The 18,815-nt window shown below is 37.9% G+C and overlaps 2 protein-coding genes across 3 annotated transcripts; both read left to right on the plus strand.

Moving 5' to 3' along the window:
- On the plus strand, positions 1-9,962 carry hsd17b7 (hydroxysteroid (17-beta) dehydrogenase 7). Its single transcript, XM_077198512.1, has 9 exons — positions 1-212; positions 533-736; positions 2,662-2,754; positions 3,604-3,718; positions 4,826-5,020; positions 5,177-5,281; positions 5,363-5,419; positions 8,463-8,561; positions 8,656-9,962. Exons 1-9 carry the CDS (start codon positions 178-180, stop codon positions 8,767-8,769), a joined length of 1,017 nt encoding a protein of 338 aa, XP_077054627.1. The 5' UTR covers positions 1-177; the 3' UTR covers positions 8,770-9,962.
- A 2,177-nt stretch (positions 9,963-12,139) lies between these two features.
- On the plus strand, positions 12,140-18,503 carry serbp1a (SERPINE1 mRNA binding protein 1a). Of its 2 annotated transcripts, none has more exons than XM_077198515.1 (8): positions 12,140-12,528; positions 13,803-13,995; positions 14,685-14,825; positions 14,916-14,984; positions 15,122-15,196; positions 15,478-15,649; positions 16,561-16,746; positions 17,422-18,503. In XM_077198515.1, the coding sequence occupies exons 1-8, from the start codon at positions 12,276-12,278 to the stop codon at positions 17,479-17,481; spliced, it is 1,149 nt and encodes a 382-aa protein (XP_077054630.1). In that variant the 5' UTR covers positions 12,140-12,275; the 3' UTR covers positions 17,482-18,503. The 2 variants fall into 2 exon arrangements, with proteins under 2 accessions (XP_077054630.1, XP_077054629.1); XM_077198514.1 differs by having other exon boundaries at positions 12,147-12,528; positions 14,913-14,984.
- Positions 18,504-18,815: the final 312 nt, after the last annotated feature.

Consider the following 18,815-nt stretch of genomic DNA (forward strand, 5'->3'; position numbering starts at 1 on the left):
CCGATAGAAGTGTGACCTCCAATCACACCATGGCGGCTGTGCAAACTCCATCTGTATCATCTGTAACGTTACACACACACACACACCGCAGAAATACCGCATTAGAAACTGTTGCGAAGGGAAAGTAAAATATCACAGCAGGTAGCATATCATATATTGTATGAATGTGAAGATAGGATGAAGAAAGTAGTGTTGGTAACCGGTGCGAACAGGTAACGAAACTGTGTGTATTTAATTGTTTCTTTATAGTTTCACATCACTGTTATAACTTATAATAGTTAGACATCAGTTTTAAACTTCATTCTGTTGTCATTTTAGTGATGGAAACTTTCGGTTCTTTTTCAATTAACTTTCTGTTTTAAATAACCAAAAGACATCTTTGAAAGTAATACATTAGAATTAATTGTATTGTTCTGTATGTGTTCTCGTATTGTTCTGTATGTGTTCTCTCTTGGCATGTTGCACAATGCATCTCTTTACTCTGTAAGTTAATGTTCACTGCATATAACCCTGTTTGCTGTCATGTGTTCAGTGGTATTGGCCTTGCCCTGTGTGAGCGTCTACTAAGCCAGGATGCCCAGCTCCAGCTCTGTCTGGCCTGCAGGAACGTGCAGAGAGCTGAAGCTGCCCGACAGGCTCTTCTGGTGTCTCACCCTCATGCTCAAGTTTCTCTACTGCACTTAGATGTGGGCAACATGAGCTCAGTGCTCATTGCAGCTGAGGAGTTTAAGCAAAAGTAAGACTTCCCAGTCCCAGTTTACCAAAATACACTATCAATTTGATGGACTTTATGCTGTTATGCTTCCTGAATTCTTTTAGTTGACCAGGGTCTGTCAAGCTCTAAAAAGCATCATAAAAGTTGTCTGTATGACTCATCTGCTATATTAAGTCTTTTGAAGCTATTTTATAGTTTTGTGTGAGGAACAGACTGACATTTTAGTCTATCACACACACAAAAATCCTGCCTTCTAAAAGTCAGAAAGCATGAACCTTGCTTATAATGTTATAAAAACGTTATTTCTGAATGTTTAAAATGACCAGTATTTTAAAGGCAGGGTAGGTAATTTGTTCCAGAATTTTTTTTTTTTTTTGTTATGCTGGTTGAAAGTCTTTTCGCATCCTGATAGCAATCACTAAGTTAAGTGGTCTAAATGTATTTATATGTATATCTCCTCTGTGGAAGGCATTGGACCATAAAATATTCTTCCAATCATTGCAATCAATTCCAATCATCGGTCCGAATGTCCCAGCACACCCTGCTCGCGCAGACATCACATATGGCAAAAAGGAGGGTGGAACCGGCGAACAATCAAATCAATTTAATAACAAAATAAAACAATTACAAAGGCGAAGTAAAAGACGGCAGTCCCTCACGGTCGACTGCGCCACACATAATAAAACATCAAATAAAATCCAGGCCTGGCCTCTCTCGATCTTCACTGTCGTCGCTCCTTTTATGCTTCCACTCCTCCGTGAGAGATACGATACCGTTGATTCGCACAGATGCCGCTCATCAGTAATCACGCCACCGGCCTCGCGCCGTTCTCCCACGGCCCTCAACCTCGTCCTGCTCGCCACATACCCCCATTGCCCCTCACAGGCCGGGGGATACACCCGAGACGGCGCTCTACTCCCCCCCACCCCCCTCTTTGTAGAGCACTCTTAAGAGAGGCTGGGATCTTATGCTTTCAAAGCTAGCTTGCTATTGCTAGCCTCTCCGAAAATTACCTATCCTACCTTTAAATGTTGTAACTTTTTTTTTTAATTATGTGAATGTTAGAGAAAACATTAGGGGAATGTTTTGTCTATTTTATAATTTTACAAGTATTATGAGAAAATTACTCTTGAACTATCTGAAAAAAAGTAGTAGATAGTAACGTTTAAAAAACGTTTGACTAACTTCTAACTGTTTCATGTTTTGAAAAATTGTTCCATGAATGATGTACAAATATATATATTTTTGCTAATGCCGTGGTCTTCAGCGACTGTCCTGCAGAGTTTAGCTCAAGCCATTCAAACACACCTAAACCAGCTAATTGAGCTCTTCGGGATTGCTTCAAAATCACAGGCAGGTGTGCTGAAGTAGGTTGGAAATACACTTTGCAGGGCAGTGGCAGTGCATCCGAAATCACATACCTACTGTATAAGTAGGTACTACATTTAAATATACTTAGTAACGGTTAATAAAACATACATACTACCCTTTTGGCATACTATATAGTAGAGAAGTATTCTATTTCAGATGCAGCATGGGCCTCCAGGAGCAGGGTTGAAGACCTCTGTGCCAATGTTTTCATAAACTTAATAAAGACAGATAACAAATGTTCTATTAACATTAACCTTCCCAGAATGTTAGCAAAAGTTCTGAGATTGTTCCCTGTTGACCGATGCAATTTGGTGTTATTATACAACTTTCAGTACTCTAGTATCCATGCCATAAACCAACAAAATAAAATGCACTTAGGCTATATGTAATGAAAAGTTTGATTTTTTTTAAACCCCTTGGAGCCATTGCAAGAATTCATAAAAAAGTTAATCAGATTAGTCCATCAATACTTTCGTACTTGGTATTATATGTCCAGTGAAGCACATTTGGAGCCCTTGGTTTGATAAATGTTGATTAAAATGTTATTTAATATTTTTAACATTTTTTTTTAACAGGTACAACAGATTGGACTATCTGTATCTCAATGCTGGAATCATGCCTAATCCCAGGGTAGATCTCAAAGCCTTTTATAAAGGCTTGTTTTCTAGGTACAGTATTTGTTTTCTATTTACACTACCGTTCAAGGGTTTGGCCTCAGTAAGAATTTATTTTAAACAAATTAATACTTTTATTCAACAAGGATGCATTAATTTGATCAAAAGTCGGAGTAAAGACTTTTAAAATGTTACTATTTCAAATAAATGCTGTTCTTTTGAACTTTATTCATCAAAGAAAATCCTGGAAACCACAAAATAAGCTTAACATTGATAATAATAAGAAATGTTACTTCTGCATAATTAGAATGATTTCTGAAGGATCATGTGACACTGAAGACTGGAGTAATGGCTGCAGCTTTGCCATCACAGAAATAGATTAAATAAAAAATAAAAAATAGATTAAATTACAAAACTGTTATCATTAATAGAAAAATGTTTCACAATATAACTGTTTTACTGTATTTTTGATCAAATAAATGCAGCCTGATGTTACCGACCCCACACTTTTGAACAGTGGTATATAAACTATGCACCACTGCTCAAAGGTTTGTGCCCCAACAGTACTTCCCTTCAACTCTAAATCTGATATTGGTGTCATATTATTTACTACACTTGAAAATACAATACAGTACACAAACTGTGCATACTATGCAAATTTCTTTTATGCATGTAATTATAGATTAACAAAAAAATAGCTTGTAATATAATGCATGCATCAGCCAGTGATTCAGTAATATACACTTTAAAACATCGATTGTAATGTATTGTACACTACTTTTAAAGTTAGTATGCAGGTTATAGTATATAATTATGTCATAGACAGTGTGCTGTTACATTATAGTATATTACGTTGACTATAGCAGAAGTCTTTGATTATAATTTATTTTATCTACCCATCAGAAATGTGGTTCACATGTTTGCCACGGCGGAGGGTATTCTGACCCAGGAAGATAAGGTCACACCCATTGGTTTGCAGGAGGTGTTTGCCACTAATCTTTTTGGTCATTTCCTTCTGGTAAGTTAATGGATAAGAACTAGCTAGTGTGTTTCAATGACCACACATAAAAACAAACTGAACATAATTACAAACAGAGACAAAACTATTTTTTTTTTTACCACTGTTTCTATGGGAGCATAATTTGGCTGTGGTAGAACAGTATTTCTATCTTTTCTGTGCAACACTATCAAATCATCTACCACAAAAAGATCACCAAGAACAAAATTTCATCCATGGATGCCACAGCATTCATTTCACTCTTGCCAACAACCTGTTCCCTGGCAGCTGCACGATCAATAATTCATCCGAACGTCTCTAGTGCTGAAGTTATTTTGAGTCCTCAAATTGCAGCCCTTGTGCTTCCTTGTGAAGTGTTGCTGATGTTAATTGAAGAGCTCATTCATTTGCACCGAGGCATCTGGTCATCAGCACTGGAAGTCAGGGCAGCAGAGTTCACTCCTCATGCTTCTTTATACGGTGGAGTTATTGTGATTCAAGTGGCTCAGACATTGAAGTTGCAGTAGATATGACACTCCGTGTCCTCGAAGGCTAGACAAGACATATCGATTTTCTGCTGAGACGGCACAGAGTGAGGTGGATCAATTGAGGCTTGTGTTTCTAGTCAAGTTGCCCTCTGCTTCTCTTCTAACTCACTCACTTATATTCTTGTTTTGGTTATTTTAAAAATAGTAAAATAACAAATGCATACAAACCAAAAACTTAAAATATAGAGTGCCATTCAAACATCTGGGTCTGTAAGATTTTTAAAATAATTTTATTTAGAAAGGAGAATGCATTCAATTAATCTAAAGTGACAGTACATTTATACTTTTTTTAAAGAATTCGATTTCAAATAAATTGAACTTTCTAATGAACATTTATAAAAAATAAATGTTCCTCACTGTGTTGTTTAAGACAAAGTATGTGGTGTCATTATTATTTTTTTGAGTGTCCTGACATGTCAACTTTTGGCTCGCCTAATGGTGATAGTTTGGGGCAGCATTACCAGTATGGCCATACAAATGGAAGACAAAAACAATCAGTGTTTTTTTTTTATTCTGTTTAGTAAGCAGACATTAAGCAGTACATTCCCTGATCCAACTGTATTTTTTTCTCCTGTGACAGGTGAGGGAACTGGAGCCCTTATTATGTCAGACGGACCACAATTCTCTAATGATCTGGACATCTTCAAGTAATGCCCAGCGATCAGCCTTTAGTCTAGATGACATGCAGCATCAGAAAGGCCATGAGCCTTACAGCTCCTCGAAATATGCGTCTGATCTTCTTAGCTTTGCCCTAAACCGCCACTACAACAGCCGGGTAAGTTTCCAGGTCCCTGCACAACTTGAAAGCCACACTCTAAAACTTCCAAACATTTGCATGACATTATATATACAGTATCATAATATACCATAATCATTTATTATTATTATATTATTTGTGAATTATTAATTAATACTACTGATCCATTCTCAGGGTTTGTACTCATCAGTGATCTGTCCTGGTCTGGTCATGACTAACCTCACCTATGGCATTCTACCATCATTCTTCTGGACCTTCATCATGCCAATAATGTGGCTTGTAGGTCCCCAATTTACTTTACTTCTTGTTTATCAACACGATTTAACACTGTGATAATTTCCTAATGTCCTGTCTCATCAGATAAGAATATTCACCAACACCTTTACCCTCTCACCTTACAATGGAGCGGAGGCTTTGGTATGTACTAGCATCACCCCAAATAGTTCAGGCATCATCAAGTTTAACCTTGAATAATTATTAAATTACACTCACCGGCCACTTTATTAGGTAGACCTGTTCAACTGCTCGTTAATGCAAACATCTAATCCGCCAATCACATGGCAGCAACAGAATGCATTTAGGCATGTAACCATGGTCAAGATGATCTGCTGAATTTCAAACTGAGCATCATGGGGAAGAAAGGTGATTTAAGTGACTGAATGTGGCATGTTTGTTGGTGCCTTCTGAGTATTTCAGAAACTGCTGATCTACTGGGATTCATTTAATGTACAACCATCTCTAGGGTTTACAGAGATTGGTCGGAAAAAGAGAAAACATCTAGTGGCAGTTCTGTGGGAGAAAATGCCTTGTTGATGTCAGAGGAGAATGGGCAGACTAGTTTGAGCTGATAGAAAGGCAACAGTTACTCATAACCACTCGTTACAACCGAGGTTTGCAGAAGAGCATCTCTGAACTCACCACACCTCAAACCTTGAAGCAGATGGGCTACAGCAGTAGAAGACCACAGCCGGTGCCACTCCTGTCAGTTAAGAACAGGAAACTGAGGCTACAATTCACACAGGTTCACCCTAGTAGAAGATTGGAAAAACTTTGCCTGGTCTAATGAATCTCAATTTCTACGGCAACATTCAGATGCTTGGGTCAGGATTTGGCGTAAAAAGCCATGGCTCCATCCTGCCATGTATCAGCGGTTCAGTCTGATGGTGGTGTAATGGTGTGGAGGATATTTTCTTGCTACATTTTGGACCTCTTAGTTCCAAATGGGCATTGTTTATATACCACAGCCTACCTGAGTATTGTTGCTGACCACGCCATCACTTTATTACCACATCTTCTGATGCCTACTTCCAGCAGGATACCGCTCCATGTCACAATGCTCAAATAATTTCAAGCTGGTTTCTTTAACATGACAGTCAGTTCACTTTACTCAAATGGCCTCATGACCAGATCACAATCCAATAGAGCACTTTTGGGTGGTGGAAAGGGAGATTCGCATCATGGATGTGCAGCTGACAAATCTGCAGCAACTGTGTGATTCTATCATTTCAATATGACTAAAATCTGTGAGGAATATTTCCAGCACCTAGCTAAATCTGTGGCACGAAGAATTAAGGCAGTTCGGAAGGCAAAAAGGGGGTCCAATCCAGTACTAGCAAGGTATACAGGTGCTGGTCATATAATTAGAATATCATCAAAAAGTTGATTTATTTCAGTAATTACATTAAAAAAGTGAAATTTGGATATTATATTAATTCATTACACACAGACTGATAGATTTCAAATGTTTATTTCATTTAATTGTGATGATTAAAACTGACAACTAATGAAAATCCCAAATTCAGTATCTCTGAAAATTAAATATTACTTAAGACAATACAAAAAAAGGATTTTTAGAAATGTTGGCCAATTGAAAAGTATGAACGTTAAAAGTTTGAGCATGTAAAGCACTTTAAGTGCTTTTATGTACTTAGTTGGGGCTCCTTTTGCCTGAATTACTGCAGCAATGCGGCGTGGCATGGAGTCGATCAGTCTGTGGCACTGCTCAGGTGTTATGAGAGCCCAGGTTGCTCTGATAGTGGCCTTCAGCTTTTCTGCATTGTTGGGTCTGGCATATCGCATCTTCCTCTTCTCAATATCCCATAGATTTTGTGTAGGGTTAAGGTCAGGCGAGTTTGCTGGCCAATGAAGAACAGGGATACCATGGTCCTTAAACCAGGTACTGGTATCTTTGTCACTGTGAGCAGGTGCCAAGTCCTGTTGGAAAATGAAATCTGCATCTCCATAAAGTTGGTCAGCAGCAGGAAGCATGAAGTGCTCTAAAACTTCCTGTTAGACGCCTGCTTTGACTTTGGACCTCAGAAAACACAGTGGACCAACACCAGCAGATGACATGGCACCCCAAACCATCACTGACTGTGGAAACTTTAAACTGGACTTCAAGCAATGTGGATTCTGTGCCTCTCCTCTCTTCTTCCAGACTCTCGGACCTTGATCTCCAAAGGAAATGCAAAATTTACTTTCATCAGAGAACATAACTTTGGACCACTCAGGAGCAGTCCAGTCCTTTTTTTCTTTAGACGCTTCTGACGCTGTTTCTTGTTCAAGAGTGGCTTGACACAAGGAATGCGACAGCACAAACCCATGTCTTGCATACGTCTGTGTGTGGTGGTTCCTGAAGCAGTGACTCCAGCAGCAGTCCACTCTTTGTGAATCTCCCCCACATTTTTTAATGGGTTTTGTTTCACAATCCTCTCCAGGGTGCAGTTATCCCTATTGCTTGTACACTTTTTTTCTACCACATCTTTTCCTTCCCTTTGCCTCTCTATTAATGTGCTTGAACACAGAGCTCTGAGAACAGCCAGCCTCTTTAGCAATGACCTTTTGTCAGTTTTGTCAGTGCCACAGACTGATTGACTCCATGCCACGCCGCATTGCTGCAGTAATTCAGGCAAAAGGAGCCCCAACTAAGTATTGAGTAGTGTAGATGCTTTTACTTTTCATGTTCATACTTTTCAGTTGGCCAACATTTCTAAAAATCCTTTTTTTGTATTGGTCTTAAGTAATATTCAAATTTTCGGATACTGAATTTGGGATTTTCATTAGTTGTCAGTTTTAATCATCACAATTAAATGAAATAAACATTTGAAATATATCAGTCTATGTGTAATGAATGAATATAATATCCAAATTTAACTTTTTGAATGTAATTACTTGAATAAATCACCTTTTTGATGATTTTCTAATTATATGACCAGCACCTGTACCTAATAAAGTGGCCAGTGAGTGTATGCTGCATCTCTTTATAGAAATGAATTAATTTACTGAAATCTTTGACTGGGACAAAATAAACGTTTCATAGTACATGGATTGGAAAATAAATAAGTGAAACCACTTTGACTAATAGTTTTTGAAGCTTTGTGTTGCAAGTCAGTTGGAGGAATGACTTGACCTCATATATTTCTCCTGGTCTCAGTTTTCATCTATTGTTTTTATTACACAGTTTTGGCTGTTCATGCAGAAACCTGAGTCACTGGACCCAATGGCCAAATACCACAGTTTGACCTCTGGGCTTGGAAACAATTACACCCAACCACGCAAGGTCAGACCTGACAAGCGGGTTCACTCACTCCTCTATTTTCATACCTACATAATTTGACAGTAATGGTTTACAGTAATGTTTTTTTTTTTTTTAGATGGACATTGATGAAACTATTTCAGAGGCCCTGTATGTGAAGTTATTGGAACTTGAGGATACAGTGCGTAAGAAAATGAGAGACGAGGATCTAGATTTCAAAGCAAAAATCTAAATGTAAAATATGGAGTCAAACCTCTCATGCATTCTATCCCCACAAAGAAATCTTTAAGGGATTCCTTAATATTTGTTTTTCATGAAGATTGAAACACTATATGAAATGATTGTGGTAGTCCAGCATTGTTATGAACTATCATGTTCTTCACGTTTTTTTTTACTTGTATTTACAAACAAGTACTTACATTAATGCATTTGGCAAATATATCACTTATATCCAAAGTGACATTCAAGGTACACATTTTATCAGTAATTGCTTTCCTTGGGAGTCGAACCCATGAACTTGGGGTTGCTAGCACTATGCTCTACTTTTTGAGCTACTTATTACTAATTATGAATGGCTAATTATTGTGATATTTACATTAGTTTTGTTTCAGTGTATTCCAAGGTGAATGTGTTTTTTTTTACCATTGTAAGTACTGTGAACAGTCAGCAGTCTCTGACTGACAGAAATGGGATCACAAATCTGACATTTATTTTGATCTATTCCATTTTTATTTTGTCACCCCTTCTTCCAAAATGATTATATTTAATTAGAGTGTATTTATAATATAAAAGGCTAGTCTGTGTCATCTCTTTACAGTGAATAATTGTGTATGTGTGGAACTGTGTACATTTTTATGATTCATAAATTGCTTGGCAAAGCATTAACTTTAATGTGTCTTTAGGTTTCAGTTCAACTTTACTTTGAGAGATCTAATCCTCTTTAAACAAAAAATGGTTTCTTCTCACTCTGCTGATACACTGATATGTGCTGAGACTTTAGTGTTTCTGTGTTCACACTCAAAGTATAAAGCAAATACGATAAAGTAATAGTTGAAGTGCAGTTGTAACAACTTATTTAACTACACAGCATTAAATAAACATACATAACAGAAACTAATGATAGTAATTCAAATTCATATGAGCTTTATTGGCATGACAAATTGTACATTGTATTGCCGAAGCATTTATATGAGCAAAATGAACAAAGCAGAACAAATTCTGAAATGAACAAGTGTGGAAAAACAGGAGAAAAAATAGTGTATGTACTTTCAGTTGTGTGTGTGTACAAGAGTTTGTGTGAATTCGGTAATTCTCCAGATGAGTTAGCAATGTATGGGGGTTGCAGGTATTGATGGGTTGCCATGGCGACGAAGATCAGAGAAGCACTTCCCTGTGTTAACAAATAAACGATCATGCTATAACCAACTTAGATGTGTTTTGCCAATACATTTGTTTAGAGAGTTTTTTTCAAATCACAAACCGTTAATACGGCAGTACTGGCTCGTCAATCTTACCTCTGTGTTGAAGCTGGAGTTCTCTGGTTACAGTACGCGTGCAGATGTTCAGGTAAATAAACTTGAGACTGGAGCAAATTGTGTGACGTTTTCTATAAACTTCAAAATATGAATCCACAATATAGCACGAAGCGATGTAAGTTGAGTGATCCAGACATTCGGAGCTGGTCAAATGTAGTGTGTTGGATGTGTTTCCACATCCTCGGTATCTGCAAATATTTGTTGCAGAGGGACTTGTGAAAAACTCGTGTCGCACTCTGTTTCTTCAGCGAAGCCACTGAGTTTAGGGTTGCAGAAAGCCCAGACCATGCCACAAAAGTACACAAAAAACGCTGACATCACCAAAAACATGAGCGCATAAGACTCAATAATCGCCTCCGTCACCACATTCGGCATTCTTGTTGTTCGCGGAAGAATGGTTTCTTCGAATACATAAACAGTTACGGTAAAAAAAAAAAAAACTTAGAGGAAATTTAGCTGAATGTCTATGAATCACAGTCGCCTTCAGCCCAGTATACCATCACAGCTGCTTCTGCCTTATGACAGTGAGTTCATGCAGTGTTTCGCACATTGCAATAAAGATTGCATAATCAACATTCTGTAAAAAAAATAATAATAATAATATATAATTTTTATTGGGACCATTAGAAAGTCATATTTCCATTTAACTCCTTTGAACGGCATGATGTGGATTTGTTTTGTCCTTGAGCCAATTACAATAAAATATTTAAAAACACTTCTCAAAGTAGTATTTAATTTATCCACAAACAATGCCTAACATTTGACATAGATCACTGCAAACCCAGAAGAGATGACCATTTACCCCGGTTTCACAGACAAAGTCCCAGACTAGACTAAAATGCATGTTTGAGCTGTTTTAACTGAAAGCAACCTAAAATATCTTATATCTTAAATATCTTAAAATATGTCAGTGCCATTGTTTTGTCTCAAGATGCACATCAGTAATGTTTTTTTTTTCACCCAGGCACTTTTATTAAAGCTACTTAAATGTCCCAATTGAACTAAAGTTTAATCCAGGCTTAATCTAATTCCTGTGTGAAACCAGTCTCAAATAATGTATTGTGGAATTTATGGTGATTGGACATTTTTAGTTAAAAAACAATCGCTGATTTCTTATTTGTCTTGTTAAGGATAATTAAACAGCTAAAGTAAGTAAATGCACACAATTATAAAAATCTCAAACTTGATTGAAAATAACTGCTCAATTGATTTTTACCTTGATTTTTCTTCTTCACATCAGGTGTGTACATTGTTAATTATATAATTGTTATAGTGGAAATTATGCCTCAATTGTCTTTTTGTGTGAAAAATATAATAATTTTCACATTTTCAAACTTCCAGTTTGAATGTATAGTTCACATGGCATCATTTACTCATCCTCATGTTGTCCAAAACATGTATGACTTGTTTAAAAAAAAAACTATAGGCCTACATAAAAGTAATTTGAACATAGTAAATAAATGATGAAAGCACTGAAGATGTGACCTTCATAAAAATACACCTGTAAACAAATATATCAGATCTCTTCAAACTACTTTATTCAGCCATTATTCTAGGTCTATAGCCTATTTATAAATAAATTCCCAAGAGAATTCAAGCTTTCCAGATAATAATTAACTTGTGACATGTCACATTTTTGTCACAAAGACAGCTGAATGGTTGCTTTGATGGGGCTACTCCATTAGTCCAAAACTATTTTGAGCTGTTTAGAAGACTTGTTCTCCAGATATGGCGCCATGACCTGCCTCGGTGTCCCTCGGGGGCCCGTACTGTCAAGTTTTGACTGTAAGAAATAAAAAAACAAATGTACATAGTTTGTAATATATATATATATATATATATATATATATATATATATATATATATATATATATATATAAAATATATGTATGAACTACTCAATATAAAAACACTATATAACACAATATGTTTTGGAACAACATTTATTGTGTAAAATGTATTTGTGAAACAAATTTTAATGGCATTGAAAATTGTTGAAAATAGCAATCATCTATGCATTATTGTTTTCTGGGTTAAATTATGAGACTACATGTCCCATACTGCTGTGCGGTCAGAGTCCCGGATGTCTTTCACGCCGGAAGAGAAGCATGAGTCTTTTCCAGCCATCTTGTGGCATCTAGCAGCGAAGCGCTCGCACAAGCCCCGTAGAATCGGAGGAGAATCCTGCTGAAAGGGGGCCATCATGCCCGGACAACTGCAAGAAGGCTTCGGCTGTGTCGTAACCAATCGGTTCGCCCAGCTATTTGATGATGAAGACGATCCGTTTGAGGCGTTAAAGCAGGCAGAAAAGAAGAAGGACCCGACCGCTCCTGGTGCCGCCAAGACCGCCGCGCAGGCTGCAAAGCAGCTCAAAAAGGAGACACAGAAAGACAGGAAAGTCCCAATTCTCGACAAGAAAGAAGAGACACAAGCTCCCGTTCCTCTCAAAAAAGATGGTAAATATCGCTTGTATTAAAGTCGTTATTTGGTCACTCTTTTCTCAAGTGAGCAGTCTGCAAAAGGCGCTACTAAGCCCATGAGGTCGCGCACAACTCTATTGTTTATGAAACTGCCCGACACCTCGAAAACTTCCAGTTCTTTCAGCAAAATTCATTTTTAGCTCCATACATTGTTTCTAAGTGACGCATGAATGAAAAACTGTTGCTACTTAACGTAATTCTTTTCTAGATCCTTCATGAAGTGCAGGCCTAAATGATAACCATCAGTCTGTTTGTTTAATGTCGGCTATATTGTGTTTTTTACTCAACAGACTAGTATAACTCTCTCATTCATTAGTAAACAAAAAATGTGTATTGACAGTCTCCGAATGCACAGTCCGTCCGTTATCACGTGGCTTTTAATCAGCGCTCGAGCTTTGCAGCTCCAACCTCGTGTTTGAGGCAACATAGCCCGTCCTCTCAGACATGACACTCCCTAATTGAAAACCCTCCTTTTTTAATTTGCCTAAAGCCGTTTTTACTTTCATTAGGTGTTTAAAACGCGCGTCAGACTGCCCATTTTTAAAGGTAGGGTTGTCAAAGTTTTTTTTCCGGGTGTCACTGGCATTGTTGTTTAATCTGGATGAGGAGGCTCCGGGCTCGTGAACAGGTGCGGGCGGGCGCGTGATCAGCTGTTGGGCTGAGCGCGAGCGTCTATTTCGGTAGATGGAGGGTGGGATCAGTCAGTCACAAGAGGCGCAAACCATTATTTTGGAGACAAGACAACTTTTAGTTTATTGCTAAAAACGAACTATTGATAAACATACTTACCCTATGCAAGTAAACACGATATAGACAAAATAAAAAAACAATTTGTTTTTACATTGTTTCAGAGTTTTTTGGTATTGTCCATAAATTAGGTTGCATTTATCATTTACTCATCCCTCGTTTTAAATTTTTTTTTGTTTTTTTGAAATACAAAATATGTTTTTATGCTTTTTTGAGTTACTCTAAAGAAGAGTAACTGGTTTGAAACAACTTAAGAGACAAGTTCAACTTTTGGGGGAACTAGTAAAGTAAACACAACTGTTGGTGTTTTTACCTGTACAAAGTAAATTGCATTTAAAATTTTGCCTCGCCTTGCATTAAGTGATTCACATTAAGGGAGCACCTTTTTGTCTAAATGTTTTTTTCTTTTTATTGCAGCATAAGACCATTTTATTCACCATTATTTTCTTTGATAGTTGTTGGTATTGGTGTTTGGTTGAATCTGTCATGTTTCTGTTTTGAAGGCATGAAAAAAATGGGCCGCCGACCGGAGCAGCCGGGCCAGCCAGGACAGCCAGGACCCCAGCAGCAGGGAGGTCAGGGGGAGGGTCGTCCACCAACTGACAGGCGGCCTGACAGGAGGCCACCACGTGAACGGCGCTTTGACAAACCAGCTGATGAAAAACCTGCTGAGGGTGGAGAATTCTCTGTTGAGAAGTGAGTCAATTGTTCCTTTTTGTGTTGTAAATCCTTTGGTTTTTTTATTGAAAATGTTTAATTTGCCAGCTGAAGTATACTAAAATGCATGTTATCGAACTTATTGTGAACAATTACATTTTAAATAATTTGACCATATATTCTTTATACAAAATGTCATGTGAACTAGAGATGCGCGGATGGGCTATTTCATCCGCAAACCGCATCACAAAACTCATCCGTCTGCCATCCATCCGCACCAACGTTTTTGACCAATTTTCTAAACCGCACCCACCCGCCATCCGCTGAATGGGCGATACAAGGCGCTGCTGATGACAGCCACGAGACTAGAACGCTCTCGGAATATCAGCAGTGAACTCCATCTCCGATCGGCGTGCAGGGACAAAAATAAATAAATAGCCTAAATTAAACGCACTTCGGCAAACCTGACCTTATCTGATAGGCTTCGCCGGCGTTGCCATCTCTGATAATAACAAGCAGTCTCTGCATAGACTCGACTAGCTGCCTAATGAAAATTTGACTATTTCAAAGTGTGAAAGAGCTTTGTCGCTACTTCTGTTTCATCACGACTTGTTTTACATTCTTTTCCCTGCATAAAGATCAATTAATTGAATAGCAGAATAAAAAAATTGAATAATTTTTAGCAAACAAGACTGACAACGAACACCTACATTATCTCTCCTCCTCAGGTCTGTCAGTGACAGGCCGTTCCGGGGTCGTGGAGGTGCCAGAGGAGGACGCGGAGGCCGGGGCAGAGGCGTTGGCAGGACTGACGGCTTTGACTCGCGCGGCAAACGAGAGTTTGACAGACACAGCGGCAGCGACCGATCGTAAGTTATTTGCATCCGCATTTTGGCTCCAATGATAATGACATTGGTGTGTGACATTTCAAAGCTAAGCGTTAATTTTTGTTTCAGCAGCCTGAGAGCAGAAGAAAAACGTGGAGGGGGTGGATCTCATAACTGGGGCACCGTTAAGGATGAGTTGAGGTCAGTGGAGCAACAGACGCTTTATCTGCCAAGATTGAAAACGCAGATGAATTTGATTCACAGACTGGTCAGTGAGGGTGTTTTGCTTCATTATATTAGATTTGTGAATTTGGATACATTTCTGTTTCCCTTTACAGTGATCTTGACCAATCAAATGTCACTGAGGACACCCCTGAAGGAGAGGAGCATCCACCTGCTGACTCTGAGAACAAGTGTGTAGAACACAGAGAACATTTTAGCACGCCGTTGCCGAGTCATTGCTTTCTATTTGCTGCCAGCACTATTAGCATATGTTGTCGCCTGTAATTAAAAAAAATGTGGTATGCAACATTAATATTGATTTAGGAACAATGGCTCTTTTAAAAGCATAATATATGTTTACAGTCTTTAACAGTTACTAAAGGAACAAAGTACTACTTATTTGATTAATTGAGATTCATGGGTTAAATGGGTTCAGAATTTTTTGCTAAATTTTCATTTGATGTTTTCACAGGGAGAATGAGGCTGAGGAGGTTAAAGAAGAAGGCCCAAAGGAGATGACTCTGGATGAATATAAAGCCCAACAGGATAAGGAGAGAGCCAAAGTGGAATTCAACATTCGTAAAGCCAACGAGGGAACCGATTGGAAGAAAGGATATGTTCTGCACAAGTCCAAGGCTGAGGATGTAAGTAAAACCACAGTGTTTGAACTTTTTGTGTTCCATTGTTTCTGTTTTATGCGGAATGTACGTTTTTGCTACCCACCATTCTGAATTTTTTTTTAGTCAGTTATTTTGATTGTGTAATTTTGTTTCAATAGCTTCCATCACAGGGTGATTTCTTTGAAACTTTGACCGAAATTTACAAATAAGACAAGGAAACAGTCTTTAATAAAATACCAAAAACAAATTGCAAAAGATAGCACAAATAAAAACAATAGAATAAATAATATAGAAATTAAATAATTAAATTGTAAAATAACACTGGAATGGTCTTCATTGTAAAAATTAAATACAAGTTAATGTTTACCAATACAGTTACAAAAGTAATTTAGTCAAGAGCAGTGAGTGATTTTCTCTGTCTTTGATTAACAGGAAAGATAAGTTTATTTGGCTGCCGTTACTTTAAGAGCTTTTGCACGGATCCAATTAACTGTTACACAGCATGTGTTTTCTTTCCAAACTATTCAAAAACATTTCTATTATTACTGTTTACGTTTCAAAACTGACTGTTTACCTGAATACTAACCAAGACTGTCATTTTGATTTAAATGTTTAATTGTCGGTTAAGCGCAATAAGCCAACAAAAAACTACATTTTATTCTTTCGAGATATTTGAGAGGTGGCTTTGTGTGCGCGCCACTTGTATAGATCAGTGGTGCCCATGCTTTTGTTGCGAGTGCGAAACCTGCGGGTATGAGTAATACTGCCTGAGTTCAGGCTGTGTATTATGAAGATATTTAAACACTTTCATTGTCTTTTGTTGCTTTAGTCCTTTTTATCCCAATTAAGAAATGAATACTAATAGTTTGTTGGACTATAATTTTAGTTTAATGGACAAAGGGCAGTTTTATTTAGTGTACATTCACTTCCTTCAGGCCTCTGGTGATGATGCCGCTGAGGATCACCACTTCCGCAGGCCAGCTAATGACATTACATCCCAGCTGGAGATTAACTTTGGGGACCTGGGCCGCCCAGGGCGTGGTCGTGGGGGACCACGAGGTGGCAGAGGTGCCCGTGGGGCCCCTGCTGCCAGACCACCTCGTGAACGCAGGCCAGACAAGGTATAGTCTCTATGCATTTGACTATCTGCAGGTACGCATGGACCACTTTGGAGGCGTTCATACATCTATCCAGAAATTAATGTTGAAATCACCTTAATTATAAAGTAATGTACACCTAATTTGATTATGACTGCAGATTGGTCTTTAACATATTGGTCTTAATATAGAATCATTCAAAAGGGTTTTTTATGTGTTTTTTAAAGAAATTAATTTCATTCAGCAAGGATGCGATAAATTGATCAAAAGTGACAGGAAAGATTTACATTGTTAAAAAATGATTTCAAGTGAATGTTCAATCAAAATTCCTGACGAGTATATCGTGGTTTTCACAAAGATGCAACTTTTTACTGCGATATTTAGCACAACAAAAGTTTCTTGAGTTACTAAATCAACAGATTAGAATGATACCTAAAGGATCATGTGAAATCTCTGTACGTGACTTGATTTAAATGGACCTATCATAACAGTAAACAGATGTTTATTAGGATTGCAAAACATTAAGAAGCTGGCCCGATGGAAATCAAATGTATTGTGAAGTGAAGGGTTAGTGTTGGGCAGCTGCTGAGTGTTGGCTGGTGGTAACATCTATGGCTGGTATTGCTAGATGACTTCAGACATTAACCATAACCTGAATTTGGACTAAAGTGGCCTGTTTTTCCTGTATCTGCTTTTTAGGCTGGTGGAGTGTCTGTCCCTAACGTGGACGACCCAGAGGCTTTCCCAGCCCTGGCTTAAGCTGCCCAGATGCCACTTGGCTCGCCCAGGAGGAACACTCCTCCACGGGTCCTTGTCTACGAGGCTTGCATGCTAATGGATCCTTCAGCAGATGAAATGATGGAAGACTGTCATCCATGCCGTTCACCCCTGAGGACTGAATTTTACCTGTTTTAGAAAAAAAAGATGAAAAAATAAAAAAACAACAAAAAAACAAAAAGGACGGACTTCTTGCTATTCTGAAGCAAATTATTGGTTGAGGTTTTGTATTTAGAAATAAGGTAGCAGGGAAGTTTTCATACAGTGTTTCTTTTGTTGTTGTTTTTCCAGCAATTATGCCTTGTTCATGGATACTTTTTGTACTGCTGCTTGAAAATGTATTTCCAAAAATAGGTGTGAAGAACGCACCAGTTTATCATTAGGTGTCCTGTAGCTTGCTTGCTTTTTAGACACAACTGCCTCGAAACAGAGCAGCCCTTTTCAGAGATAAGATCTATCTGTTAGTCTTAAGGTTACTGCATTTCTATGGGAAATGATAGAGTATTTTGCTTCTGGTCATTGTTATTAAACACCTCTATTCCCTGAAAGCGGGCTTTAAAACAGAATCTGCTATCATGATTAATTGTACAATTAATGATTAACACCTTTCTGCCAAGATATAATTCAGATGATTCCGTTGCACTCGCCACAAAAAGTGTCTTATCGAATGACCACTGTAAAGTAAATAATAGTATCTTTTGATACCATTGATTCTGTTGACTCAGGATAGCATCATACTTATTACGCAAAGTTCTAGTATAAATACAAGCAAGTTTACTCACTGCACTCCTGTTTACTGAAAAATGTGAGCCAGGTTATGGATAAATCCTTTTAGAAATGACATTTTCTTTCTGCCCCATTGCTTTTACAAGAGCTCCACTGCATAATTGATCTGAAAGAAACACCTTCCTGTTCAATGTGGAACAGCTGAGTGCTATGATAATGTGTGAATTCCTACCCTGCTATTAGACCTCTATCAATAATTAAAAGATGGTCGATTCATACAGCCTTGTTGTGTGGCCTTCAACTTCAAAGATGAAGTCGATTCTGACTTGTTGTTGTCCGATCCGTTGGTTCTCATGCAGATTGGTCTTGTGGTCTAAAAAAATACTGATACTGGTCCTATTAGCTGTATAGGGTATTAAATGCTATAATGTAGCGTTTGTTAAAGTGGTTTCAGATTGATTTTTGGCATAGAAATAACAATAAAGCCGTACAGAAACTGCTATTTGTTAACATTTAGTTAATGATTTAGCTAACATTGAGGTCACAAGGTCAATGACAGAGGCTGTACTGTAAATGGTTACTATAATAAC

This window comes from Siphateles boraxobius, unplaced genomic scaffold (assembly GCF_051911475.1).
Source record: "Siphateles boraxobius isolate OS27281-9 unplaced genomic scaffold, OSU_SipBor_1 41, whole genome shotgun sequence".
NCBI classification, from domain to species: Eukaryota; Metazoa; Chordata; class Actinopteri; order Cypriniformes; family Leuciscidae; genus Siphateles; species Siphateles boraxobius.

Bases quoted from the DNA above. Each gene is read 5' to 3' on its own strand.
- hsd17b7 (XM_077198512.1), top strand. From the start codon at position 178: ATGAAGAAAGTAGTGTTGGTAACCGGTGCGAACAG. The intron at 213-532 runs GTAACGAAACTG...TCATGTGTTCAG, and splicing joins TTGGTAACCGGTGCGAACAG to TGGTATTGGCCTTGCCCTGT. The intron at 737-2,661 runs GTAAGACTTCCC...TTTTTTTAACAG, and splicing joins GCTGAGGAGTTTAAGCAAAA to GTACAACAGATTGGACTATC.
- serbp1a (XM_077198514.1), top strand. From the start codon at position 12,276: ATGCCCGGACAACTGCAAGAAGGCTTCGGCTGTGTCGTAACCAATCGG. The intron at 14,826-14,912 runs GTAAGTTATTTG...TTTTTGTTTCAG, and splicing joins CACAGCGGCAGCGACCGATC to CAGCCTGAGAGCAGAAGAAA. The intron at 16,747-17,421 runs GTATAGTCTCTA...TCTGCTTTTTAG, and splicing joins GTGAACGCAGGCCAGACAAG to GCTGGTGGAGTGTCTGTCCC.